Source organism: Saccharomyces kudriavzevii (assembly GCF_947243775.1).
Source record: "Saccharomyces kudriavzevii IFO 1802 strain IFO1802 genome assembly, chromosome: 16".
NCBI classification, from domain to species: Eukaryota; Fungi; Ascomycota; class Saccharomycetes; order Saccharomycetales; family Saccharomycetaceae; genus Saccharomyces; species Saccharomyces kudriavzevii.
The window spans coordinates 802,051-827,069 of record NC_079287.1 but is presented as its reverse complement, the minus strand read 5'-3'; the positions used below and the strand labels follow the sequence as shown (position 1 = coordinate 827,069).

The 25,019-nt window shown below is 40.7% G+C and overlaps 11 protein-coding genes and 2 non-coding genes across 13 annotated transcripts; 4 read left to right on the top strand and 9 right to left on the bottom strand.

Moving 5' to 3' along the window:
- Positions 1 to 244: 244 nt before the first annotated feature.
- Positions 245 to 2,953, bottom strand: GPH1 (glycogen phosphorylase; the record flags this gene model as incomplete). The annotated part of the gene is made up of 1 exon (XM_056232010.1): positions 245 to 2,953. One exon carries the CDS (start codon positions 2,951 to 2,953, stop codon positions 245 to 247), a length of 2,709 nt encoding a protein of 902 aa, XP_056085772.1.
- Positions 2,954 to 3,809: 856 nt separating this feature from the next.
- Positions 3,810 to 3,880, bottom strand: Skdi_16.trna16G. The gene has a single exon. It is a non-coding gene; the product is annotated as a tRNA-Gly (tRNA).
- A 1,372-nt stretch (positions 3,881 to 5,252) lies between these two features.
- On the bottom strand, positions 5,253 to 7,415 carry KRE6 (beta-glucan synthesis-associated protein KRE6; the record flags this gene model as incomplete). The annotated part of the gene is made up of 1 exon (XM_056232009.1): positions 5,253 to 7,415. One exon carries the CDS (start codon positions 7,413 to 7,415, stop codon positions 5,253 to 5,255), a length of 2,163 nt encoding a protein of 720 aa, XP_056085771.1.
- Positions 7,416 to 8,033: 618 nt separating this feature from the next.
- Skdi_16.trna15A lies at positions 8,034 to 8,106 on the bottom strand. Its single transcript has one exon. It is a non-coding gene; the product is annotated as a tRNA-Ala (tRNA).
- A 1,180-nt stretch (positions 8,107 to 9,286) lies between these two features.
- Positions 9,287 to 10,183, bottom strand: CUR1 (Cur1p; the record flags this gene model as incomplete). Its single annotated transcript, XM_056232008.1, has 1 exon — positions 9,287 to 10,183. The coding sequence occupies one exon, from the start codon at positions 10,181 to 10,183 to the stop codon at positions 9,287 to 9,289; it is 897 nt and encodes a 298-aa protein (XP_056085770.1).
- Positions 10,184 to 10,718: 535 nt separating this feature from the next.
- On the bottom strand, positions 10,719 to 12,122 carry TDA6 (Tda6p; the record flags this gene model as incomplete). The annotated part of the gene is made up of 1 exon (XM_056232007.1): positions 10,719 to 12,122. One exon carries the CDS (start codon positions 12,120 to 12,122, stop codon positions 10,719 to 10,721), a length of 1,404 nt encoding a protein of 467 aa, XP_056085769.1.
- Positions 12,123 to 13,600: 1,478 nt separating this feature from the next.
- TPO3 (spermine transporter) lies at positions 13,601 to 15,469 on the top strand (the record flags this gene model as incomplete). The annotated part of the gene is made up of 1 exon (XM_056232006.1): positions 13,601 to 15,469. One exon carries the CDS (start codon positions 13,601 to 13,603, stop codon positions 15,467 to 15,469), a length of 1,869 nt encoding a protein of 622 aa, XP_056085768.1.
- A 489-nt stretch (positions 15,470 to 15,958) lies between these two features.
- NCA2 (Nca2p) lies at positions 15,959 to 17,809 on the top strand (the record flags this gene model as incomplete). The annotated part of the gene is made up of 1 exon (XM_056232005.1): positions 15,959 to 17,809. The coding sequence occupies one exon, from the start codon at positions 15,959 to 15,961 to the stop codon at positions 17,807 to 17,809; it is 1,851 nt and encodes a 616-aa protein (XP_056085767.1).
- A 317-nt stretch (positions 17,810 to 18,126) lies between these two features.
- PIN3 (Pin3p) lies at positions 18,127 to 18,753 on the bottom strand (the record flags this gene model as incomplete). The annotated part of the gene is made up of 1 exon (XM_056232004.1): positions 18,127 to 18,753. The coding sequence occupies one exon, from the start codon at positions 18,751 to 18,753 to the stop codon at positions 18,127 to 18,129; it is 627 nt and encodes a 208-aa protein (XP_056085766.1).
- A 318-nt stretch (positions 18,754 to 19,071) lies between these two features.
- On the bottom strand, positions 19,072 to 19,625 carry MAY24 (May24p; the record flags this gene model as incomplete). The annotated part of the gene is made up of 2 exons (XM_056232002.1): positions 19,072 to 19,489; positions 19,621 to 19,625. 2 exons carry the CDS (start codon positions 19,623 to 19,625, stop codon positions 19,072 to 19,074), a joined length of 423 nt encoding a protein of 140 aa, XP_056085765.1.
- Positions 19,626 to 19,868: 243 nt separating this feature from the next.
- Positions 19,869 to 21,239, top strand: URN1 (Urn1p; the record flags this gene model as incomplete). The annotated part of the gene is made up of 1 exon (XM_056232001.1): positions 19,869 to 21,239. One exon carries the CDS (start codon positions 19,869 to 19,871, stop codon positions 21,237 to 21,239), a length of 1,371 nt encoding a protein of 456 aa, XP_056085764.1.
- Positions 21,240 to 21,605: 366 nt separating this feature from the next.
- On the top strand, positions 21,606 to 22,253 carry SUE1 (Sue1p; the record flags this gene model as incomplete). The annotated part of the gene is made up of 1 exon (XM_056232000.1): positions 21,606 to 22,253. The coding sequence occupies one exon, from the start codon at positions 21,606 to 21,608 to the stop codon at positions 22,251 to 22,253; it is 648 nt and encodes a 215-aa protein (XP_056085763.1).
- A 568-nt stretch (positions 22,254 to 22,821) lies between these two features.
- NCE102 (Nce102p) lies at positions 22,822 to 23,343 on the bottom strand (the record flags this gene model as incomplete). Its single annotated transcript, XM_056231999.1, has 1 exon — positions 22,822 to 23,343. One exon carries the CDS (start codon positions 23,341 to 23,343, stop codon positions 22,822 to 22,824), a length of 522 nt encoding a protein of 173 aa, XP_056085762.1.
- Positions 23,344 to 25,019: the final 1,676 nt, after the last annotated feature.

Sequence of the window (25,019 nt, the reverse complement as noted above, 5' to 3'; positions counted from 1 at the left end):
GCCCTATCGTAACATAATATCAGACGCCCAGTGCCGCTCCATAATTTGCCCCATCACATTCACATTCAGAACTGGAAAAAGAATCAACTTTTCCTGTAGTATCATATATATCATTTAGAAGTGCGCCAAGAGACCAGTCACGATCATGCTGTGGCAAATTATATAATAAGAAAAGAATTAAAGAGAAAAAACAGCGTCAACCAAATGGGAAGAGAGAATGGCAGAACGAAAAGGAAATTTCTGACTAAGTCACTGGTTCAACATTCCAAATTGTATCGGAGTATTCTTCGATACAACGATCACTACTGAAGAAGCCAACATTTGCAACACTCAACACACTCTTCTTTAGCCATTCTGATCTTTGATTGTGAAACTCTTGGTCAACTAATTCTTGAGTGGCCAAGTATGATTCAAAGTCATCACTAACCAAATAATAATCACCGTGATATTTGATACTATCAACTAGTGGTTTGAATTCATTTGGATTCTCTGGAGAAAATTGACCACTTTCAATGTAAGACAGGACGGATTCCAAACCTGATGGTAAATCTTGTGGATGGTATTGATGGTTGTATCTCAGATCTTCAACGTTTTCACTCAAGTTACCAAACAAGAAGACATTGTCTTCACCGATTTCCCTGGTAATTTCTACATTGGCACCATCAACAGTACCAATAATCAAACCACCATTCATGACAAACTTCATGTTGGAAGTACCTGAGGCTTCTGTACCAGCAGTTGAAATATGTTCACTCAAATCACTTGCTGGAATAATGATTTCGGCTTTAGAAACGTTATAATCAGCAATGAATACGACCTTCAATAGGTCCTCAATTGATTCATCGTTATTAACGATGTCGGCTACAGAGTTGACCAATTTTATGATCAACTTAGCCATATAGTAACCTGGTGCACTCTTACCTCCGAATATAGAAACTTTACGTGGATATTTTTTGGCCACCTCTTCGATAGAAGCACCGTTATTTAGCATATTTTTCATTGCCAAATAACGGTAAATAATACCAAAGACATTTAGTTGTTGACGCTTATACTCGTGGATACGTTTAACTTGCATATCGAACAAAGTGTCGTTCAAATACTCTCTGTTAATGATGTCTTCGCCATCGTTTCCCTTTTTGATTAGATCTACCAACCTGATCTTATTATTAAGCTTGACTTGGTTCCATTTTTTCAAGAACTCCTTGTCTTCAACATATTTTGCTAACTGAGTTAGCTTTGTCATGTCCAATAAATACTCTTCTGTTGGGTCATTAAGAGTTTCACTGATCAATTTGGCCAAAGAGGGGTTGGCTTGCTTCAACCATCTTCTTGGGGTGATACCGTTAGTAACGTTGACAAATTTTGATGAGCCGTAGTACTTGACAAAATCTTTGAAAATAGTGGTCTTAATTAATTCAGAGTGCAATTCAGCAACACCATTGACTTTATGAGACCCAACAATAGCCAAGAAGGCCATTCTAATTTGTCTTTCTGGAGAGTTTTCTTCGATGATGGATATACGGGACAAAAGCTCAACATCCTTGGGGAACTTCTTTGCCACATCTTGCAAGAAGAACCAATTAATATCATAAATGATCTCCAAATGTCTGGGTAACAAGTGGCCAAATAAACCGACGGGCCATTTCTCCAAAGCTTCTTGCATAACAGTATGGTTGGTGTAGGAAAAGGTCTTGGTGACGATGTCCCAAGCCTCATGCCAATCCAATTTTTCTAAATCGACCAAGACTCTTTGCAACTCAACGACGGCTAGAGTTGGATGAGTATCATTCAATTGGATAGCCACTTGTTCGGGGAATTCAGTCCATGATCTCTTAGATTTTTTATATCTTCTCAAGATATCGTGTAAGGATGCAGCACACCAAAAGTATTGCTGTTTCAACCTCAACTCCTTACCTTGAGCAAAATTGTCATTTGGATACAGCACAGCTGTTATGGATTCCGCACGTTGCTGTTGGATAACCGAGTTCTTATAATCACCGTTGTTGAATTTGGCGAAATCGAATTCAGTAGTTGGCCTTGCTTGCCACAGTCTCAGATTATTTACATTAGAGGTCTTGAAACCCGGGACTGGGAAATCATAGGCAACAGCAAGAACTCTTTCACCACCAATCCATTGTGACGCGCTTAGCGTCGTTTTACCACCTTCTGGTCTATCAACGTAACCGTAAAAGGTGACTGGTATTTGGACTTCGTTACGTTCAATTTCCCATGGGTTACCGGAATTTAGCCAGTAATCTGGAGTTTCCACTTGATAACCATCGATAATCTTTTGCGCAAAGATACCGTACTCGTAACGTAGACCGTAACCCCAGGCGGGAATACCTTCTGTTGCCATTGAATCAACAAAGCAAGCAGCAAGACGGCCTAAACCACCATTACCCAAACCTGCGTCTGGTTCTTTGTCAAGGACATCTTCCAACTTGAAACCCAAATCGTCAAGGGCACCCTTGATCATTTCTCTTGGTTCTTTCTTTGATGCGGCAGGATCTTCTGGATCTTCAATCTTCATGTTAATCAAGGCATTGTCCAAAGCCCTACCCATCAAAAATTCCAGAGACAGATAGTAGACTCTCTTTGGGTCTCTTGTAGTGAACTTTTGCTGAGTCTTGTTCCAATCGATCACTAAGTTGTCACGAATACTCATCGATGCGGCCTCATAAGCAGCGATGTCATCACAGTTATAGAGAGAACGTGCTAATGTAGTTTCCACATGGTCGATAAATCTGTCCTGGAAGTCCTCAGATTTGTCAAACTTTTTGACTTGGTGCTTGTTCCATAACGCCCTTGACTTCAAAGGAATCATCGTATCAATTGACTTGATTTCCTGTGGAAGGAACCCTGTAAGTCTCCTAGTAAGTCTTGGGATTTGATGTGGAGAGGTGGGTTCCTCGGTTATCATATCATTGGTAGTGCTGGTACTTGCAGGCGGCATTGTTCAAAAATAAACTAAGTTAGCAGCTCCTTCGGCGAGATATTGTAGAAGATAAGTCGAGATGATCTTATTTTTCTTGGTCTCTCAGTAAATACTATTATCTCAACGTAATAATTAACTTCTGAAGTGAATTACAAATTACAACAGAGAGAACAAAAATTTATATCTACAATACGTAATGAAGTAAGGAGGGACAATGAGAACAGGAAGGCACAGTGAACCTGACTTAATACCTACTGAAAGTTCACGCTCCTTTTATACATACATTCCTACTCATCACTGTTCCCTCCTTATCTTTGTATAATGCACATGGATTTTATTAGACTCCCCTGAAACTTCATTTAACAAAGTTAGTCTACCCCTTACTTGTTTCCTCGAGAGTTTGCAAAAAGTAAAAATACTATAACGGTAATTGGCGAAGGTGTTCCTTGCCAACCCAGGAAACCATCCTTGAACCTGCTGCATCTCGTAGAATGTCGTCTTCCGTTGAGCGTCGTCTTCTTCCCCCCACAGTGGCATTAGGCGATACAGTTACCCCTTGAAGGGCCTACGAGCTGTGGGGCAGCGGCCTTTTTTCCACCGAAGGAAACAGCCATTAAGAAAGCTCCGGGGTACATTTTATTGTCCATCAGGAGAAGAAATCGTACAGATACTACCGAGTTGCCTTGGTTAGTCAATTGATCAGTGCAGGCCGGCAAGATATCTCCGATGCGCCTTCCATGTTAAGCTTCTGCGGTCTTTGTTGCTGTTTTCAGTTGCGTCTTTTTGCCAAAAGGAACTTTGGTGGGGGGACTTTTTGCAGGTATGCTTTTGGGAAACTTTGTAAGCGAAAAGAAAAAGAAATATAAAAATAATGTGCGCAAGCCCGGAATCGAACCGGGGGCCCAACGATGGCAACGTTGGATTTTACCACTAAACCACTTGCGCTTGTTAATTTATACGTGTTCTTTCATTTTGTTGGTCGATATCATATTAGCATATTCTCGTTTTCCATCAATTACCAGCAAGCATGTTGATACTGTTGGAACAATAATCAACTATCCACCAATGACTAGTACAGCTGATTAATACATTCAATCAGTAACTGGAAGATTATCATATACGGTGTTAAGAAGATGACGAAAATCATCAGTCCAGTGAAATAAGATTCAGAACAGTCATTGAATTTAGTGGAAGCTGAAGTGCAAGGATTGATAATGCAATAGGATCAATCAATAACGACGTATAAAATGAAGAAAGAAAATAAGAATAAGATCATGTAAAACAGTCGTTTCCCTTTCGTGGGTTCCTAAATCCATGAGGAGAACTATTAGTATATTCTATATACATAATATTATTAACCTTACCAAATATGGAATCCCAACAAATGTCACAAGATTTTACTGGTCAATAGATACAAGTACAGCAGATTGATACATTCATTCATGTCGTTGGAATACTATCATATACGGAGGGGGTTATTCAAAAAACCAGTAAAACAAGATCAACTGTCACCAAAATAAATTAGTGGAAGTTGAAGCGTATGGATTAAATGAATGATGACGAATAAATGGAAGATAAATATTTACAATAATATGTAGGATTGTTGATTCGTTTTCTTGCAGATTTCTAATCCATGAGAAGAACTCCTAGTATGTCCTATACACCCAATTTCATGTCTTCAACAAATAATGGGATCCCAAAATTTATCACAAGATTCACACTCATTTCATGTCTCCCAATGCACCTGTTCAGGTGCGTTCAATAGATGTTTTAGTTGAACGCTTAAGATGACGCATTTCAGATATATTGATAAATTCCACTTTAGAATACAATAAATATGCGCTGTTCTTCGCTTAATGCTTCAGCCTACTTACTGTCTTCTTTTCTTTTTCTTTTTTTTCCAAAGCGACCATACTTTGCAGTTGGGATATCAATACGCATAGGAGATAGAAAGAAAAAAAATACTTTGTTACCCCCTCGCAAAGATGAACCGAGTTTGTTTGACAAAATTCCTAACATTTAGTTTCACGACAAACGTGTATACCTATATAAATTGACGTTGAAGTAAAATTCTCTCTGATAAAAAAAAAAAAAAATGGCATCGAGAGATGTGCGGAGACCATTATATGTGGAGCTCCACCTGCCTTAGTATACCTATAATTTCCTATTAGGACCGAATCTGAATAATAAGTCTTCTATATATATATGTTTTTTCTTCCAAAGAGAAAAATGTATGCACTGTAATCAACTTTCTATGATCATGGTAACGAATTGTCTAAAAGTCGATGGATCGTAAATCCAGCATCAAATTATCCGTTTAGGAAGTCAATTTGAATTTGGAACTAGCACAGTCACCAGTTAAGATATTCTTGGGGAACGTGTAGCCAGCATCTTCCCATGTAGTTAAGTTTGCATTATGGAATGCATTTAAGTGCGATTGAATATAATCATATGTCGGATAATCACTTGGATCGCATGTCATGGATAAAGCATTACTTGGTTGATATACTCTCACATAGTCAACCGACATGACCACGGGGAAGAAAATATACTGCCAATCAATATAAGCCCAGTTGTTAGAAATACCCAAGTTCAAAATAATTGACATTGGTTCTTTACTAATTCTTCTCCATCCAATATTACCTTCAGGATGTAAGGCATTGGCATGGATCGTGTAAGTTGGAGTATCGCCGACGAACCAACGGATATAACCATCATCATCTCCGTTCAAATACTCGATGGCGTACTTTTGAAAATACCCACCGTATTCACCAAACTCATACCAGGTCACATTCAAAGTGGAAACCGCAGATACAGCTTGTTGGAATGGACCACCGGCATATGTGTTCATTGTTGTTGTCGTGAAATTGTAGACTTCGATGAAATCATAATCAGGCATATACCAGATATCAAAGGGCGCAACTTGTAAGGATTGGGAGGCAACACCGACACCGATCTTGGTGTCGGTTTCACCTTCCAAAACATCAATCTCTGGAGCGCCTCTGCCAACACCTTGATTTGGGTGATCTTCACCATCACAAGTACAGACACTCAATTTTTGTCCCGGTAGATAAGAAATTCCATCAGGCGAACTTTGGTTCGGTGTAATACCAGCATCACATGATTCATAAGAATAGGGCCAGACACCTTGAGTACTAGCTAGATAACCGGGCCTACCTAAATTACCCATCGTCCAAAGACCGGGCCACAACCCCGAAATACGACCATAATTGGGTAGATTTGCAGAAATTTCCAGAGCACCTTGTGTGAAACAGACCTTATTCCAACTTTGTAACATACCTGATCTGTAGTATAAGTCATGATTCTTAAAGGCATCCATCCTCAACTGCAAAGTACCGTTAACTGTGGTAGAAGCGTCTGGACTATACCATTCCAAATCTTTAGTGGCATCATAATGAACATCAGGAGCTGTCCAGTACGGGTCATCTCCGTCATAAAATGTTCTTCCTTCTGCATTAAACTCATCAGAAAACACTAATTCCCATTTAGAACCATCCATGGCTTCTCTTGTCTTTGCAGAATCTGGTGTGTCTGGATCAACCAAAGATGTTCTAATAGCGGATAATCTAGGATATTGGTATTGAGATAAGTACGTGACCTCTTCAGTGGCGCTTTCGTGATTGATAGCACCTGAGAAAGTCAGTGCTGGCAAAACAATGAAAATAAAGACGGCTGCCAATAACAAAAGCAACACACCAGCTAGCCCACTAGCAGACCTTTTATCCATGTATTTGAAGTCATCTATGAACCTTCTTCTGTCTAGCCTTGCTTCTTCCTCAGGATCAGGATTGTGCAAATAATCATCTTCTTCCTTTTCATCCATCATAAGCGGAAATGATGAAGCAGGATACCCACCGAACGGAGAAAAATCCTGTTCACCCAAAAACGGATTAGAAGAAAATGATGCGGATGATTCGTTATCTGGAGATGATGATTGTGAACGACCATGATGGTTCAGTTGGGTCATAGAAGTAACTCTGGAACCCACTAAAGGATACCTATCGAATTCTGGAGGAGAGAGAATGTCATTCTTTGATAAGTTAGAATTCAAAGACGGAGAGGAAGCTATGGCTCTATGTGGCGGTTGGAGAAATGAATTATCATTGGCTGTGCTCACAACTCTACTGTTGTTCTTCGAGTAGTAACCTTTGTAATCAGATATACCATTATTTTGACTTATATCTAGACGAGAGTTGTCATGCAGTAGCGAAGAGTCACTCCCCTGTGGCTGATAATGAACAGAAGAAGAAAGAGACTCTCTACCACGTCCGTTGGATTCTTCGTCGCTACCCATAAAAGGGTTTGTAAGATCAGCATTGTTGTCGATGTTGTTCACATTTGGCTGTCTAAAAGATGGTGATGGAGAAAGCGGAGAAGGGTCACGACCGTCTTCTATACCATCTGTGTCCAGATTGGTGCTACTGAAGTTGTGAGTCTCTGTCAAGTTTCTTAAAGGCATTTTGGGCAAATGAGTGAGTGGTTTACCTGTTCTGTAAACTTAGGTGATTTTAACGAGAGAAAAAGTTGTGCAACTAATACTTTGCCTTGGTAGAGAGATTCTAACAACAATAGATTTATAAACAAAAGAAATCGAACACCAATATGAGAGGACAAACACAATAACAATAAACAGCTTTCTGGAGCACTTGCTGTAATACTAGACCTTTGAGCTGAAAAATGAAAGAGAAAAAATGTTTGCTACCGTCAAGTCCTTTTGAAATTCAAAAATATTTTAACGGATGTTGCTTTTTGACTGTTGTTACTTAATTTTCATCCGAACCTGTTCTATTCTGTGTTTCACCAAAAATAGCGTTAACTTTTCATCTGATCAGGATTTTTGAAAAAGAAAAAAGAAAGTTCAATAGTGTACGTGATCTAAGGTCTAGATTTTACCGCTTCAGGATGATTCTTTGGCGTTTTGCGGGTAAAATGCCTTTTAGGTCGCGTCAGTTGCGGGCTGAGGAGAAAAAGAAATGAGGAGAATGAAGATCACTAAGCCACAAAAATGAAAGTCACTCCACACGGATTATTCCTTCTCGACACCACTGCGACAGGGGGGATTCCGTAAAAAAGAATATGGACGAGTCCGGAATCGAACCGGAGACCTCTCCCATGCTAAGGGAGCGCGCTACCGACTACGCCACACGCCCAACTTTTGTTGGGTTTGTTGTATTCCAATGTCGACTAAGTCAATACGACGACATGTCATAATGAACACAGCGGAAACATGCATGGAACAGGCCTGAACAGACACACCATGAAACGTATACGAATGAATACGTTGCGCAAACGACAAAGTCGCTTAGATGTACTATCTCGAACGTATAAATACCTGAAGAATTACTTAGCAGCAAGTTACTTCCCTGACATCAACAGGATTGTACTCGAGCCCACAATGCAACAGAGTGGTTGAAGTTATGGAAATGTTATGAATTCTACCTCCAATGATTTCTTTTGTTCTTGCCTTCTATTAGAACAATAATCAACTATCCATTAATTGCCAGTGCAACAGATTGATAAATTCATTTATGTCCCTGGAATAATATCGTACACGGTGTTTGAAAGATGCCGTTGATTATAGAACCAGCGAAGTAAGATTTAACTGTCACCAAAATTAATGGAAACTGAAACGCAAGGAATGATAACGCAATAGAATCAATGAATGACGACGTATAAAATAAAGGAAGCAATGAGTACAAGATTATGTAAGATTGTGGCTTCCCTTTCGTTGATTCCCGAATTCACGAGGAGAACTTCTGGTATATACTCTTTACATGATAAAGGTAAGAATATTGGGTATGGAATATACTAGAGGATCTTCTCAAGGATATGAAAAAGGAATAGGAAGTGGATCAACGATTCTACAAAAGGACGTAGGCCTTTCCATCTTTGTTTTGTAAGTTGTCGTCCATCAGTCTTATGGAGTTATCGATTTCTACCTTTCAGTTTCTACTAAATTCGACAACAATGTAATTCCTGTTCAATCGGCCCCATTATTCACGTCATCTTTTAGCACCGTGCACAATAAAATTCCAATAACAAGGACAATAATCTTAATGTGTTATTCTTGTTATCAATGAACAATAGTTGACTTTTATTCCAACAATATACTTCTTCGTTGTTCTGGTATATACATTCCTAAGCTGGCACGAAAACGCGCCATTACCAATGCGCTGATTTTTTTACATCTCAAATGCCCACAGACAGATACAACAGTGTTTTTTTTGAATTCCTGATGCCGTTTTATATTTTACGTATGAGTTTATCAGGTATGATATCTATAAATGTAAAAATAGAATATGTAACGTCTGTTGATAAAGAGGAAACCGGCTAATTTTCTAGCCTGTCTTTCAGTGTTTGGCCTTGAATGACTTCCTGATGACCATATAGTTCTTCTTGCTCTTTAAATCTTCTGGACACTTCCCTTTTAATAATTCTCTCTTGCTTATTTCGGCTAATATTGAAAGCTCTTATTTCTTGTTCTATATCATCGGGATTTTCCATCTGGCCGTGAAAAGCTGAAAACTTGCTCATCGAGCAGTCGTTGTGTAAGCTATTTTCATTGAGGAAAGGGATTTCAACCCACATAACGCCATAAATCTTTCCGAAGCCATCCGCCGATACGCTGGTTCCACGGATTTTGAACTTGCCATCGGTAATACTATTGAAGGAAAATTCCTTGTGAAAACAATCACGTGAACTTGATACGCTGATGCTATTACCCAAGTGTGATAACTCTAGATGATAATCATCGAATAGTGTCTGTGTCGCTTCTAAATCAATAAGACTGGGATTTACTCTTTTCATTATTTCAGAGACAAGCTTATCTTCTTCGACTCCTTGTTCCACATAAATTTGATTGCCTCGATTATCCGATATCAGTTCATAAGACGGTATGTATAGTTTTCCCCATAGCCTGGATATTCTCTTTTGTAGAATTTCTGTGATGAGTTGGCATGTGATCTCTCTATAGAACGACAGTATATAACAGTGATTTATCTTTCGCAAAGAAAACTGCGGTTGACGTTTGTTTTCTCGAAGGAACGATCCCGACAGTGGCTGCTGTATTTTTCTTCTCTTTCTAATCATATTTAATGGCCCATCAGACACATTGATCTCAAGAAGATTGGGTTGGCAAATGCATGTGGCAGCCATCAAATTGCTTTTTGCGTTATTGACGATCTTATGCTGTTCTGAACAAAAAAGGGGTGGAAGGAGTCCTAGCATATCTCATAAAGGAGATTTCCATTTTGGAAATATATGAATAACTGGAAAATACAAAGGCTACTTGATATATCGCATTTTTTCAAGGAAAGGGAACTTTCCCTTTTTTCTATAAGGTTCTCTCGTGTTCTTCGGGCAATGGCATTTTTCTTCCATTTCCTTATCGGGGGAGTGGCGCTACCAAATATAGAAGGAAAGTGAAAGAAAAAATCAACAAACTAAAAAAAAAAAAGAAAAGGAGATGTAGACAAGAAGCATCTACTGGAATTGAGACTAATATCCCAATTCGAGTTGTCATGTTTTCTAATTTACGGCACTTTTTTCTAACCATGTCGTGTGTGAGTTTGTTTAGATTTAGTCGCGATATGCGCTAAACACTTGCCGAAACTACAATACCACCAGAAGGAATTTTTCTAATGTACGTGTAGATCATCAAACATTATTATAAACTATTAACTATTAAATATTATTGAAATTAAATTTTTCGCGTTATATTACAATTAGAGCGTTCCCCCTGAGATCGAGTTCCTATTCTTCTTCAATTAGTAAAAAATTCCATGAGGGAGCAGAGCATACCTCTCCACATCAAAAGTCTTAAAAGTCCTCTTAACCATTTTGGTCTAATTTTATAAAGTAAAATACCACAATTGTCACCCATAAGGTCCGTCTTTTCAGCATCCATCCCCTCAGCTTTCTTGATCAATCTTCTTGCGGGGCACCCCCCATTCCAGAAATTCCATTTCTTTACACCACCACACAGATTCAATCTATCCAATTTCTTGAACAAGGGCCCGCGAGGACCTCCGATATATTTCCATTGGGCTACGCACCATTTTTGTCTTGGGTCCTTAGCTGGCAGTTGTTGATCACCCCACCCGCCTTGGAAATGCAACCAATCCAAACCGAGCGATTTTTCTCGTTCTGTAGAAGGGGTCACAGTCTTACCATCAAAGGTGTAGGAGTAAAAATTCAGAGATGGATCCCATAGGGGTCCACGGTCGGTGAAGTCGCTCAATGGCATAAAAAAAAAGGGAATATCATGAGCATGTTGCCCCGTAGATGCATAGTTAGCGTGAGTGCCTCTAGCGCTAAAAATCAACGGTCTCTCGAGTATATTGTTTCCGTCGTTATCGTCATCGTCATCTTGCTGTTTCCTCTTCCTTAACTTCTTGAATTTTTCAACAGCTTCGTATCTATAGCCAGTCCCACTAGAATGCGCACTCATCCAAAGATACTTTGGTATACCGTTGTAAAACCTGACCAAGGAGTGTTCCCAATCACCGACATGATTGCCCCAGGGGCCCTGGCCCATAATGAAGGGACCATGATTGAATGGATAGAAAAAAAACCAAAACGCATCAACCCATCCATTGCCCTTGTCGACCACGACCAGGACCGCAGGTGCCCTGGAGTTGTACCCTGTCCCGTATTCCGGAGGATGGCCCAGCAGCCATGTAGGATCCTTGTCAAAATCGTCCAAACTGGTCAAAAACACCTCTCCGCTGGGAATAAGGGTTTCGCTTCCATTGCCAAACAAGTCTGCGCTGTATTCGGCCTTCAGATCATGTAATGTCAAGTTTTCGTGAGTCGGCATGCAATTGCCGCGCTTGTCCTTGATTTGAAAATTTTGCACATACTCGGCAATGTCAGAGGGCCAATACTTCTCCTCACTATAGAGATGAACTAAGGGACAGTGATTGATAACATATGACGGGATCTTCCCGGGGACATGCAAAGTTCTTTGGTCATTTTCCACATCGACAGGGTTTAGTATGGGCGGCAATTGGCCATGAAATTGAATCTTGTTACGTTGGGACATTGATATATCTCCTTTCATGAGCGGCTCCAAGGGATCGTAGTTTTCTAAGGGAGGAAGGACGAGCGCCTGTACGACGCTTACGTCAACCATCAAGAACCACAGCAATAAGCGCTCGAACAGCATTCGCCGGTAGATTCTGTAGTCTGCTTTACCTATTTTTCTTTTTGGTTATGATAGCCTTTGGCCCACTCGACAGAACACTCGAGAGAAGAAAAGCATTAATTGACATTTTTATTATAAACAAGAGAAATTTCAATTTAACACATATTCGGAACTTTCTTTTTTATTCGGCTTGTACAACTGCGTACAGAGTATATCTCGCATCCGGTCGTATGTGTAACGAGCTATGCGTTTCTCAGGAAGAAGGGTTCTTCCTTGTTGCTTTTTTCTTCTTTCCTGCTCCCACATAGTACTGGGAATACGGAGTCACAAAACCTTATTAATGCGCCTTTTTTTTTTTTTTTTTTCTTTAAACTTTTATTTTATTTTGTTTTATCCGCCATAATCATGTAGCCAAATTGAGATATAAACTATTTCTATTTTTCCGAGAAGGGACACCCCTCCGGAGGCGCTAATTATACGATTTCTCGACGTTCTGGCGAAAGTAAATGCCCAAAGGGGCAACTTAATTAGCTGACCCACAGGCAGATTTGAGGCATGATATGTGCTGATCCTGCATATCCCAAACAGGCAACATGATAACATACATAAGCGCCCGCCCACGCCGTTTTCTGTGCGCCCGCGATCGAAAAAAATGCCGCGGGGCGGGTGAGCGAAACGGAGCGGGTAACAACAAAACAGAGTTATTTATACAATTGACTTGAGTGTGCCCACATACAGAATGTGTCTGTAGCCACGTGCAAATACAGCCCTCCTGTCCGGACGCTACGAGCACAGGCCACTGAGTTTTTAGCTCTCTTCCCTGTGCCTGGCGAGGGGTTTACTGGAGTCCAACCGAATTTGCCGGGCTGGGCCACTGCGGCAGTCTCTGTGCCCGACGGATCGGAAGAGCTCACTGATTTCGCCCAAACGGTAAAAAAGGAAAACAAAAACAAAAGTAGAACGGCGTAGTTTCCGGCAGCCTTGGTGATCCCTGATTCATAGAGCCATTTTTTTCATCGTTTTCCTAATGCATTTTGATATTCTGGATCTGCGTGAAACGTTGTAAAACTGGTTCGTTTCTTTTATATATCTGGCAATCATTCGGCGCTCAACCATCCCAAATCTTTCCTCGCGTGTACCCTTTACCTGATTCTTTTCTATTTATCATTGTTTCACCTAGGAAGATTTTCTTTGTAATTTGTATAATCGAGCAATTGCGAACTGTCCTGCTACTGCCTCCTCCCCGAAGTGAATACAATAACCAGGTGTCTTCTCTTTTACCTCTGCGCGCGTTGATCTAATCGTTTCTTAATTTTCTTTTTCGTTCAGATCTTTTTATCTTCGTTGATACCGTTCACTCTAATTCTCTAATTGTCATACCCATAATTATACAACTAATTTTTGGCCCTAGTATTTTAATATAATTAATTCTTTTTCCCTTATTACTTCACTTTTTTAATCTGCATCAGTACTCCTTTTTCTAGCAAAGATAGACAGAAATGAACAGACAGGAATCCATAAACTCATTTAATTCAGACGAAACGTCGTCGTTATCAGATGTGGAAAGTCAACAGCCACAACAATATATTCCCTCAGAAAATGGATCAAAGTCCAACATGGCTCCCAATCAACTGAAGTTAACTCGGACGGAAACCGTCAAATCCTTGCAAGACATGGGTGTGAGCTCCAAGGCCCCTATTCCAGATGTTAACGCTCCTCAATCCAGTAAAAATAAGATTTTCCCTGAGGAGTATACTTTAGAAACCCCTACCGGGTTGGTTCCCGTCGCCACCCTACATTCCATAGGAAGAACTTCGACAGCGATCTCTCGTACAAGAACCAGACAAATCGATGGTGCTTCTACGCCATCCTCCAATGAGGATGCTTTGGAGAGCGATAATAATGAAAAGGGTAAAGAGGGCGACTCTAGTGGTGCTAATGATGAGGCGCCAGGCCTAGATCCAGAAATTGAATTCGTCACTTTTGTCACCGATGATCCAGAAAACCCTCACAACTGGCCCGGATGGATCCGTTGGTCCTATACTGTCCTGCTGTCCATATTAGTTATCTGCGTTGCCTACGGCTCTGCTTGTATCAGTGGTGGGTTGGGGACTGTCCAGAAGAAATATCATGTCGGCTTGGAAGCCGCCATTTTGTCATGTTCTTTGATGGTTCTTGGGTTCTCCTTGGGTCCCTTGATTTGGTCTCCGGTTAGTGACTTATACGGTAGAAGAGTTGCTTACTTTGTCTCCATGGGTCTTTATGTCATTTTCAACATTCCTTGTGCGTTAGCCCCCAATCTAGGTTGTCTCCTAGTCTGTAGGTTTTTATGTGGTGTTTGGTCGTCTTCAGGTCTATGTCTAGTCGGTGGGTCCATTGCCGATATGTTCCCAAGTGAAACGAGAGGTAAGGCCATTGCTTTCTTCGCCTTCGCTCCTTACGTTGGTCCCGTCGTGGGTCCATTGGTTAATGGTTTCATTTCTGTTTCTACCGGTCGTATGGACCTGATCTTTTGGGTCAACATGGCCTTTGCAGGTGTTATGTGGATCATCGCCTCTGCTATTCCAGAAACGTATGCCCCAGTTATTTTGAAAAGAAAGGCTGCCAGATTAAGAAAGGAGACTGGTAACCCTAAGATTATGACTGAACAAGAGGCCCAAGGTATTAGTATGGGTGAAATGATGAAGGCTTGTTTGTTAAGGCCTTTATATTTCTCCGTCACAGAACCTGTTCTGGTCGCCACTTGTTTCTACGTGTGTTTGATTTACTCTCTATTATATGCGTTCTTCTTTGCCTTCCCTGTCATTTTTGGTGAATTGTACGGCTACAAAGATAACCTTGTTGGTTTAATGTTTATTCCAATTGTTATCGGCGCCCTTTGGGCCTTAGCCACCACTTTCTATTGTGAGAACAAATATTTAGCAATTGTCAAACAACGTAAGCCTACTCCTGAAGATCGTTTGATGGGTGCCAAAATCGGCGCTCCATTTGCTGCTATTGCTCTTTGGATCTTGGGTGCGACCGCTTATAAACATATCATCTGGGTCGGCCCAGCTTCAGCTGGTCTAGCTTTTGGTTTTGGTATGGTGTTGATTTATTATTCATTGAATAATTACATTATCGATTGCTACGTCCAATATGCATCCAGTGCTTTGGCCACAAAGGTTTTCTTAAGATCTGCTGGTGGTGCTGCTTTCCCATTGTTTACCATTCAAATGTACCACAAGCTGAACCTACATTGGGGTTCTTGGTTATTGGCTTTCATCTCTACTGCTATGATCGCTTTGCCTTTTGCATTTTCATACTGGGGTAAAGATTTGAGACATAAATTGTCCAAGAAAGATTACTCCATAGATAGTATTGAATAAGAGTAATGATGTAACGAATCGCGCATAACAATCAAAAAATTATAGTATTAATAATGATAAACATCAACAAACAAAAAAACATAACAAGCATGCATTTCACCCATTTATCCGACAGTAATGTATATATATTTTTACGTATTTTACATTCCTTTCCTATCGTTCATCTGTCATCTCTATTATCGCTATTGTTAACAATGTATTGATTGGCCTCTAAAATACAAGCACTTTTATTTAAGGAAGTATATAGATAGTCCCCTCTCAGCTTAAATTTAAAATATGAAATTTTCAAGTCCATCCTTTTGTACTTTTTATTTAATAGCTTTTTTTCGGGCCTTCACATTCTTTTTTATTTGACCGGAAAATCAAGAGTTGATCGACCCCCACCCGTCTAATAGAAATGGTCGGTCCACTCTGCAACTTCGTAACAACAGTATCGACAACGTATCAAATTTTACTGGTAATATTACGAGTACTTACTTTTAGCTTGGAATGATCACCAATAGGCGAATTTTAAAGTCTTTTGAGGAGGTACAGCATTCATTAGAGGAATCACTACGTGAAGTTGCCTTGGATTCACATCAACAACTGCTCCGAGATGTTCGCAAAGAAAATAAAGAACTGAGTAAACTGCAGGATCAATTACAACAGGTCAGATCCATTGTCGAAAAAGTTTGCCTTTCGATCAAGAGTGATAAGGTCAATTCCTATTATCCAGTACCCTTTGGTTCGCTGTACAATGTTTGCAAAAACATTGCAGACCCTTCATCCTTTGGAGATGGAGATCTTAAACGCCTCGTGAGCCAAACCATATTCGAATACATCATCCTATTATGCTACTATTCAGTGACTAATGAATGCGTCCAAGGTTTGCCAGCCGTATATGAAGCTGAACAATACTTCAAGAGGGTTAGCGATTCAACATTAAGGTCATTTATTTATTGTTTCCAAACTTCAGCTTCAAATATACGTCTTTTATCTCAAAATGTCCAGAAAGAAATAAAAAAGAGAAGGTCGCTACATCAAACATGGTCATTAAAGGCTCTATCGTTCGATTTATTGAAAAGCATACGTCCCAGAATAAACAAGTTTATGGTAGTGCGAAACTTCAGATTTGTGGGGCTACCGAAGAAGCCGATTGATATAGCATCTTTGCTTTCAGATATCCCACGCGGTGTGGTTCACGAAAGACTTGAGATTATAAATCAATCATCAAAGGATTACACTATCAAACTGGGGAATTTAATTGCTGAATTTGACCAACCATCAGATGGAAACAACGACCCGTCCGAATTGAATTTACATAATTACGAAAAGCGTCTAAAATCCTTGCAGAGTTTCTTCGAGTTATCAATGTCTGATTCAAATCTAACAGATATTGTTAAATGTTCAGCAAGTTTTCATAAAGATCACCCACTGAGGAAATTTATTAAGCCAAGCGTGTTGACTAGATATTGGCCTTCGATGTTGCTATGTCTTTTGTATGGACCGTCATCCATAATGACTTTATGGAATTCTCGGTATATTATTAAGGATTTCATTATGAATAACGTTGTTGATTTTGCCAAGGGTTTGATTTTAAACTGGCTGTGGGCTCCTCTCAAGCAAGTTTGGTCCACTGTGAGACATGATGAAGGAAGTGCCATTTCAGTAACGTCCCAGGAAACTTTAAATTCTGATATGGATTCTCTTACGAGAATGATCGTTAGCTTCGTTGTAGATAATAGTGACTCGGCCACTAACCACCCAATAGACCCTATTTTATTAAGCACCAAAGTCGAACACGGTGATCTGACTGAATTCATGGAGATATACGAAACACAATTACACCATCCAATAAAAAATATAGCTACTGGTGGGCTAGTTAGATCTTTATTGATCCAACTGCAAAAGACAAAAGTTGATGGCTCTATGGCGTTGAATGGTATTGATAAGATGTTAAAATCCCAACAACTGGTGTTCGGAGTTGTAGCGTTATCCCCAGCTTTAGTAATACTATATTCCTTTAGTGTGGCATTGAAAAGATTTATCAAGTTGGGCAACGTGTGGTCCAATGTTAAATGTTATAGGGAGCAAATTGGTATAAGCCTGAATAATGTGGAGAGGATACTGAACTATTCTAATCAAAGTGCCGACTCCGATGAAAAACACTTAAACCAAGGTCTATTAGTGATTGAGGTCTCTAATTTATATAAATTGGGAAGTTTCTTAATCCCACATTCAAGAAGAAAAGAATGGTTTAGAGACGTGGAAGAATTGGTAGACACTAATCTCGACTCCAACGCTCATATAAACGTTGTCAACAGAATATACCATGTATATGGTAGATTTTTGCTGCATTAGAAAGGAAAGCTCAGAATATACTCATGCGTCTCTGTACATATCTAAATATAAAAAGAAAAAACACGTGAGTTCCCGAAACTTTTAAACTGTAGAAAATTGGACTACCATTACAAATTTAGGATGTTGTGCTAAATTTTTCCTTGATATGGTATATTTGCTATTTGAAAAAAGAAAAAAGGGGTACATAAGATTGATACTCATTAAACGTTTGAAGAATAGCAGCGTCAAGAGTGCAGCTCGAGCCCGTTTATAAGGACACGCATCATTGTGAAGAACAATCAAATGAAAAGAAAGTAAAAAAAAAAAAAAAAGTCGGTTTAGAAGATACTGTTGACGATATCCGACCCAATACTAGCACCTGCGCCGAAGATGGCAGCGTTACCTAACTTGCTACCGAAGCTCTTCAAATGATTATGAGAACTTGGCTGCTGTTGAGGAGGAGCTTGTTGTGGCTGCTGTTGCGGTTGTTGGTAATAGTTAGTGGAAGGAGGAGGGAATGGTTGTTGTTGATAAGATGAAACAGCACTATTTTGCGTTGGAGCTTGCTGTAATTCTTGAGCTTTATATTGTGGAGGTGGTGGAAGATTCGATGATCCGTTAGAACCAGAAAAGGCCGGCTTGACGTAGTTAGCGGGGAAGATACCGACACGGCCATTACAACTACCCTTGTACCACTCTGGAGACAATTTCTCCAAGAGTTGGACCTTGTCCCCTGGTTTCAAGCCTAGATCACCATCTTGTTGAGGATCGAATTGATAAAGGGCCTCCACATATTCCAAAGATGCTGAGCTGGTGTCGCGAGCGGCGCTGGAAGGATTCCATCTCACAGGTAGGCTCTTATTTATCTGATCAAAAACGTCACTTGAGATGACATTCGATTCTTTTAAAAAATCTAATTCTGTTCTAATGGTCGTTAAAGAACGATTAATCAATGAAGCAGACATTTGTTGTGGAATATTTCCTTTTACTTCCTATTGTTATTGTGTTTGTACTGACGTATTCACTTTGTCTATTGTCTCAACTGGCTTGGTTTTCCTTATATATGCAGCTTACAAAATCCATCCCTGTCTCGAAGGAGGCTCGGTTGGTCACACTTCACGAATGAAAACGATATAAAAAAGAAGCTTAAAAACATTCTGACACCTAGAAGCAAGGCCATATTAAACCTTGTATTAAGTAGGGTCCTCCTAAATGTAAAAGGTGCCGCTCAATTTTATAGCAACATCGTTGACTTATTTCTCTTGTATCGGCTTGCTAAGCCTTCACATAACAGATCCTATCATGGAGTAACCTAGTATCACGTCGAAGAGGATTTGGACCACTGCGCAACAGAGTGGAATCCATGTCGACATGGAAAACAGACCAGATCTGTAGATTGCGCCTATGAGAAACCCCATGACTGTACCAGTGGTTAAGCCTTGCACACCACCATAAATAACGTACATGACGAATATCCATATACTACCGCCCTTTTTCCTGTGCGTCAAGCTAGCGTATAAGCCAGTAGTCACATAAAATGCACCATTGAATATCAGGGTCCAGTAAAGCGAAAATTTCCAAATATCAGAGATATAGTACAAAAATGCGATGTTGTACCTCGAACTGTTGATGGGCCAATATAAGGATGGAAACTTTGGCGTTACGTAGCCAACTGGTATATCATTGTTTGTGACAAAAGATCTGGATATAAAGGAGCATGCGACAAAAAAATGGACCTTTTGTTCGTTAGTACATGTGCACCTTGTTTGCTTCAGCCATCGCGATGCGCGCTCTGGCCATGAAAATTGTAAGTGCGCCAATGGACAACATACCTCATACTATGCCAGGAGAGCGGGACCTACGTTACCTAGGAGGATTGATGTGCTCACTATGTTCCAAAAAAAAAAAGAAAATCTGTTGTGCATATTCTACAACTTTTGTTGTGTTTCAGTTTTTCTTCGGCGAGGGAAAGGAAAACTAATCAGTATAAAAAAGGAAAAAAATACTGTGCCCCAAGAGATAGAGATGAGCACTAGAGAAAGGAGTAGCAGTTTGGCAGCATAGAATAACCACGCATAGAATGTGGCAAGAATTCAAGACTCCTGCAGGCATAAGATACTACTATAACAAGAAGACGAAGCAATCTCAATGGGAAAATCCCGATTTCAAGATTTTCTCTGACCAGGAGAACGTTGAGAAAGCGCTTCGGATGGAGAGAAAGCCCACGTTTTCGTTGGAACTGATAGATGCTTGGCACCTGGTGATATGCAATGATGGTACAAAGTTTTACTACAACAGCGACTCCAAGGTTTTCAAAAATGAGATCAGCCAAGAGAGCGACTCCCAGTGTTCAGCATTGGTTGAATCACTGGACAAGGAGAAACTGGTTCTCTTGATTGGTGTCGCTAGGGGCTATGACATGCGAGATGAGGACGTCGACAAGATCTTTGAATCCTTAAACGAAGAGATTAACCTATTCAAAAAAAACCAAAATGAAGCGGGAAGAGTTGACGAGGCAAACGAAGAGCCGGGTGACGTAAATCCTCCATTGAAGGAACACCACACCGGGCTAATCAGTGGGTATGGCTCATCCTCAGAGGAGGAGGAGGAGGAGGAGGAGGAGGAGGAGGAGGACGATGGGGAACAAGATTTGAACAAAGATGCAACCATAATCGATGATCTAAACCAGATCGATACAGGCGATGCGGACGAGCGCGGTCTATTTTTCCGGTTATTCGATAGGTACGAACTGGATAAGTTCTCCACGTGGTCATTGCAGAGCAAGAAAATCGAAAACGATCCCGATTTTTACACAATTGGAGACGACGCGGTCCGAGAAGGCTTTTTCGAAGAGTGGTGTGGCCACGAGCATAGCGACAGTGCTGCCGCCGAGGCAAGTGGCAGCGAAGACGTTGGCGATGTACTGGAGCCAACAAAATACCACTATCTGGCACAGATCCTTGCCAAAGCGGGAACAATCCCCCCCGACGCCGTCCCGCAAGATATCAGGAAACAGCAAAAGGAGCTATACAAGGCGTACAGAATCAAGGAGTACGTGCCATCAAAGCGGGAGCAAGACAAGTTTGTGTCGCAGCTGTTGTTCTACTACAAGACGTTCAGTTTGGAACAACGAAAGGAAATCTTCCAGGATTGTTTACGGGACCACGAGCGAGACTTTGCAGGCGCGGTCAAGTCTATTCGCCGAGAAAGTGGGCTCATCAGTCAATGGCAGGCGGTCTTGGAAGCACCCGCCGATGGCGCCAGTGTAGAAGAGGTGCTGTTGAATATCGAGTATCGGTGTAACATAGTGGTGGCGGCGGACCCGCGATACTACGTAGTCGGCATCTTAGACAAAACTATGGTCTGGGTGCGGTGGCTAGCCGCCGAGGGTGAGCCATCCGGCCGGTTTACCCCAGCGGGCGCGGGGAGTCGTCCGATAAGTCCGGAGTGAGAAGGGCCGACCAGGGGAGCAAAGAGGGATTCAGCTTGCGCACCTGGCATAATCGTGACGGAGTGGGTGGTGATGGCCACCAGAACACGCATGCACACGGTAGGGTCTTTGCGTTTGGTGTATCTATCGGTATTCAGGCCCATTTGTCAGCGATTGCTGCTGCGGGTTTTGCCTTTGTTTCGAATCGGTTTTGTATAAGTATGGATGATAAGAACAGGTGCATTTTTCGGACTTTAGACGTTTCTTGTGTTCTATCATTTATAGCGTAATTATTTTTTTTCTCTAGATGTATATGTATGTATTCTAGTTGAAGTATAGAAGATATCATATCATACACATACACATACACACCCAACAGCCATCAGCATGATTTTATTGAGAAAAACCAAAATTAGGGGGCTCCCTTTTACAAGAATAAGAAGCTCGGTGACGCTCGCACGTATACAAAGAAGGACGCACACCAGGCTAGTGAACCCAATAAGGCAGCAGCATCAACAGATCACCAAGCAAAGAAGCTCCAAGATTTTTAAAAACGTACATTTCTATGATTTTAGGTCACTGCCCAAGGTGCCCACCACGCAGTACTTAGAGGCTAGGGAGCTCACTCGGGATATCCTATACAGCGGATATAGGCCGGTTATGTACCCTGTGAAGGAAAACCCGCTATTCAGAGACAAGAAGAGGGACTCCTTGCAAATGCTGTTAGCGCCAGACGAGGCGCCAGCTGCGGAGGCCAAAGCTACTGAAAAAGACATGCATAAAAACGTACTGTTTGGCGAGCGTGGTACAGGCGGCATATCGTCAGGTGGAGTGAACGGCACGTGGAAGTACAACCCCACCGTGCCCAACGAACTACTGCCCTTCAATTGGTGGTCCACGTCCAGCATGGGGATGGAGTACTTTCCTGAATGGAAAAACGTACCTTCATACATGATGAGAAAATTGAAACCCTTTGATAAATCACTGCAACAACCGTTAAAGTGCAAGAGCAAGAAAAAATTAAAAATGAAGTAATAATATTTAGCATATACATAAGGAAATTGATTTTATAACACTATTCATACATGACAAACAAATTATCATATATTCAAAACAGATTTGAGATCATCAATCGTAAAAAGAAAATTATAACGAAACGCTACACACAAAAACTATGGCGGCAATAACTGCCAGATCAGAGGCTAGATAAAAAGAGAAGGATACTTTAGTTAGATAGATATAAGAATAGTATGAAAAGATTAAAAATTAAAATATTAGAAGAACAAATTATAATAAAGGGGGGGTTGGGGAATTATAATAATAATAATATTAGTAAAAATAAGGGCATTTTTCATAGTCACAACGAAGTGCTTATGATTTGTTTGAATTTTTTTTTCTGGTATTTTGTTTTCTTAATTTTTTTCGGGTTTTTCTGGGGTATAATTTTTGGTTTTTTCCGAAGAACGGAGAAGGGGAAGGGAAATTCGGAGGGATACAGGAAAAATGGAGTTTTCTTGCATTTTCTTTCCCTAATTTATTGACGGTGTCCATTTGTTATATTCTTGATTGCTGCATAAAAATAAGATTAGATAGATGCAGTCAATTAAACTTGAGAAATGGTTGGAACACCGACTTGGCCGGTTCTTCTTCTCTTGGAGAAAGAGCCAGAGCCGAAGGCACCATTGGAGATCATGTTGAAAACAGACATTAGAGTCTTGGCCAAGAAGATGGCACAAGAGAAGTAAAGGAATGCAACAGCGGCTTGAGCTTGTCTACATCTAGTACCTGAACCTTGAGTAATTCCGTTGCTGTCAACGTATGAACGGTTGTTGCACGAGTGAGCTCTGATACCGACAGCCAATACGGTACCGGCAGTAAAGGTGAAGACAAAGTTCAAAAAGTCCAATGTGAACAGAACTAGCGGCCATGCCAATGGTTCAAAGAAGTTGGCAAAGACACCGTACAATGAATCGGTGAATATACCATACGCAGCAGCAAACATACAAAAGTTTACTCTTGAACTGTTTCTATCTTGGGTATTCAACAATGAACTGATCAAACCGATCACAATGACCAAAAATAGGAAGTTTATTATACGTAAAATGTTATCAGCTGGGGCCAACATTGTGAAATTATATTATTGGTGAATATGCTTTGAAGAAAAAAGTGTTTCTGACTACTTTTTCTTGCTGAAGTGATTTTTTTAAAAGTGTTTATCCTAATAAAAAGCGCGATGAGGGAAAAAATTAAAAGTGTAAAGCCTTTTCGGTTGTTTTTCTCTTCTTTTCTTAGTGGATTGAAAACAGGACAACAGATGTAAAGAAATTTATTTCTTTTGGGAAAAAATACGGACTTGAGAAGAAGGAAAAAAACAATCTTAATAACAAAACAAAGGCTCTTTTATAAAGGAAAATCTGACAGAAGATTGCGGCCAATGAATTATAGGGGTAAGAATATTTTTTCTGTATACATATATGAGGAAGAGGGGAGGGAAAAGGAAGAAGAAGTAGGAAGAAAAAAATGAAAACAATTCCAGCAAATTCCGACAAGGCAGCACCGTCCATTAGTTTCTGTGAGGGGGCCGATCACTTTCACGTACTGGGCATTCAAATTTATCACGCAGAAGTCCGCGGACAAGGGGTTTGCGATGGACCTTTAAAGCAGCTCTGGGACTAGCTCAGGGAAACGCCCCTACCAACGTCACTAGCGGGCGTGTGCCAAATGGGCCGATTGCTCAGATGCAGCCGCTAAGATGGGGGGGGGGGGGGTGGTGTTTTCGGCGTCCGTCCATATTAGGAAATACCAAAACAGTAGGGACATGCATCCTTACATCATCCCGTCATTGTCAGGGTAACGCGGTGATTATTCAATCCGAGGTTCGGACCACATACAGCCAGTAGCTTAATGAATTTGGGCTGCAGAGAGAGAGAGAGAATTCAGATACTAATGATGCAGTATTCTAGGTTACTGAGCGCGCTAATGATTTAAAAGGAGTATGATACAGCTGCTATTGTTATGCTGGAAAAAGACCTTTGAAAGAACTGGGACGACCAACGGACGGTTCATCTGTATCGGCAATCGGGCTCCGCGGGAAAGCCGCATATTTTTTCTTGCTCCCTGAAAGGTTAATTTTTGTGCTGTTTGTACTGATCAGCGAAGCGGCGTTAACATCAAGGGTCAAGGTGAGGAAGAGTGACATGGCAAGAATTTGCAGCAACGTAACTTTGCTAATTACGTTTTTGGGAACGCTTTGGTTGCTCTAGATTATCTGCTTAGGGAAAGGATATGGACAACCATTCAACATAGATTGGGTGGGGTTGGAAGCCAACGAAAAAAGGAGGCCAGTAGATGAGACGGCTTGGGAGCTAATAGTAAACCTCTGTGCTCACGGACTTGCCACTGTCGTTTACGTATTTCAAATCGAACAGAGAATTCCTGAAGCTGTGGATAAAATTTATCCCGCCATCTCGGGTAGGTGTGCACACCTATTTTTTGTATACAGTAACCTGTAAGCACTCACACTCTTGATTAAATATGACGATAAAGTTGTGGCAATTCAAAGTTTGAAACCACTAAGTATGAGGGTGTTTACGATTATACAATTTTTTGCAATTGAAAATTTGGTTAGTTCCTGCAGCCACTTGCTATTGATGAATAGAACGGGCCGTTTGTTAGTGGCGTAGAGCTCTTAGTGCATCGCTTTCAACGAGAAAGCTTTCCGAGCTCTTAAAATGTTCTTGGCTTTTTTCAGCATGCGACATATCCTCCCTCAGTTTTGACCTGCGATCAAGAAAAAAGGCA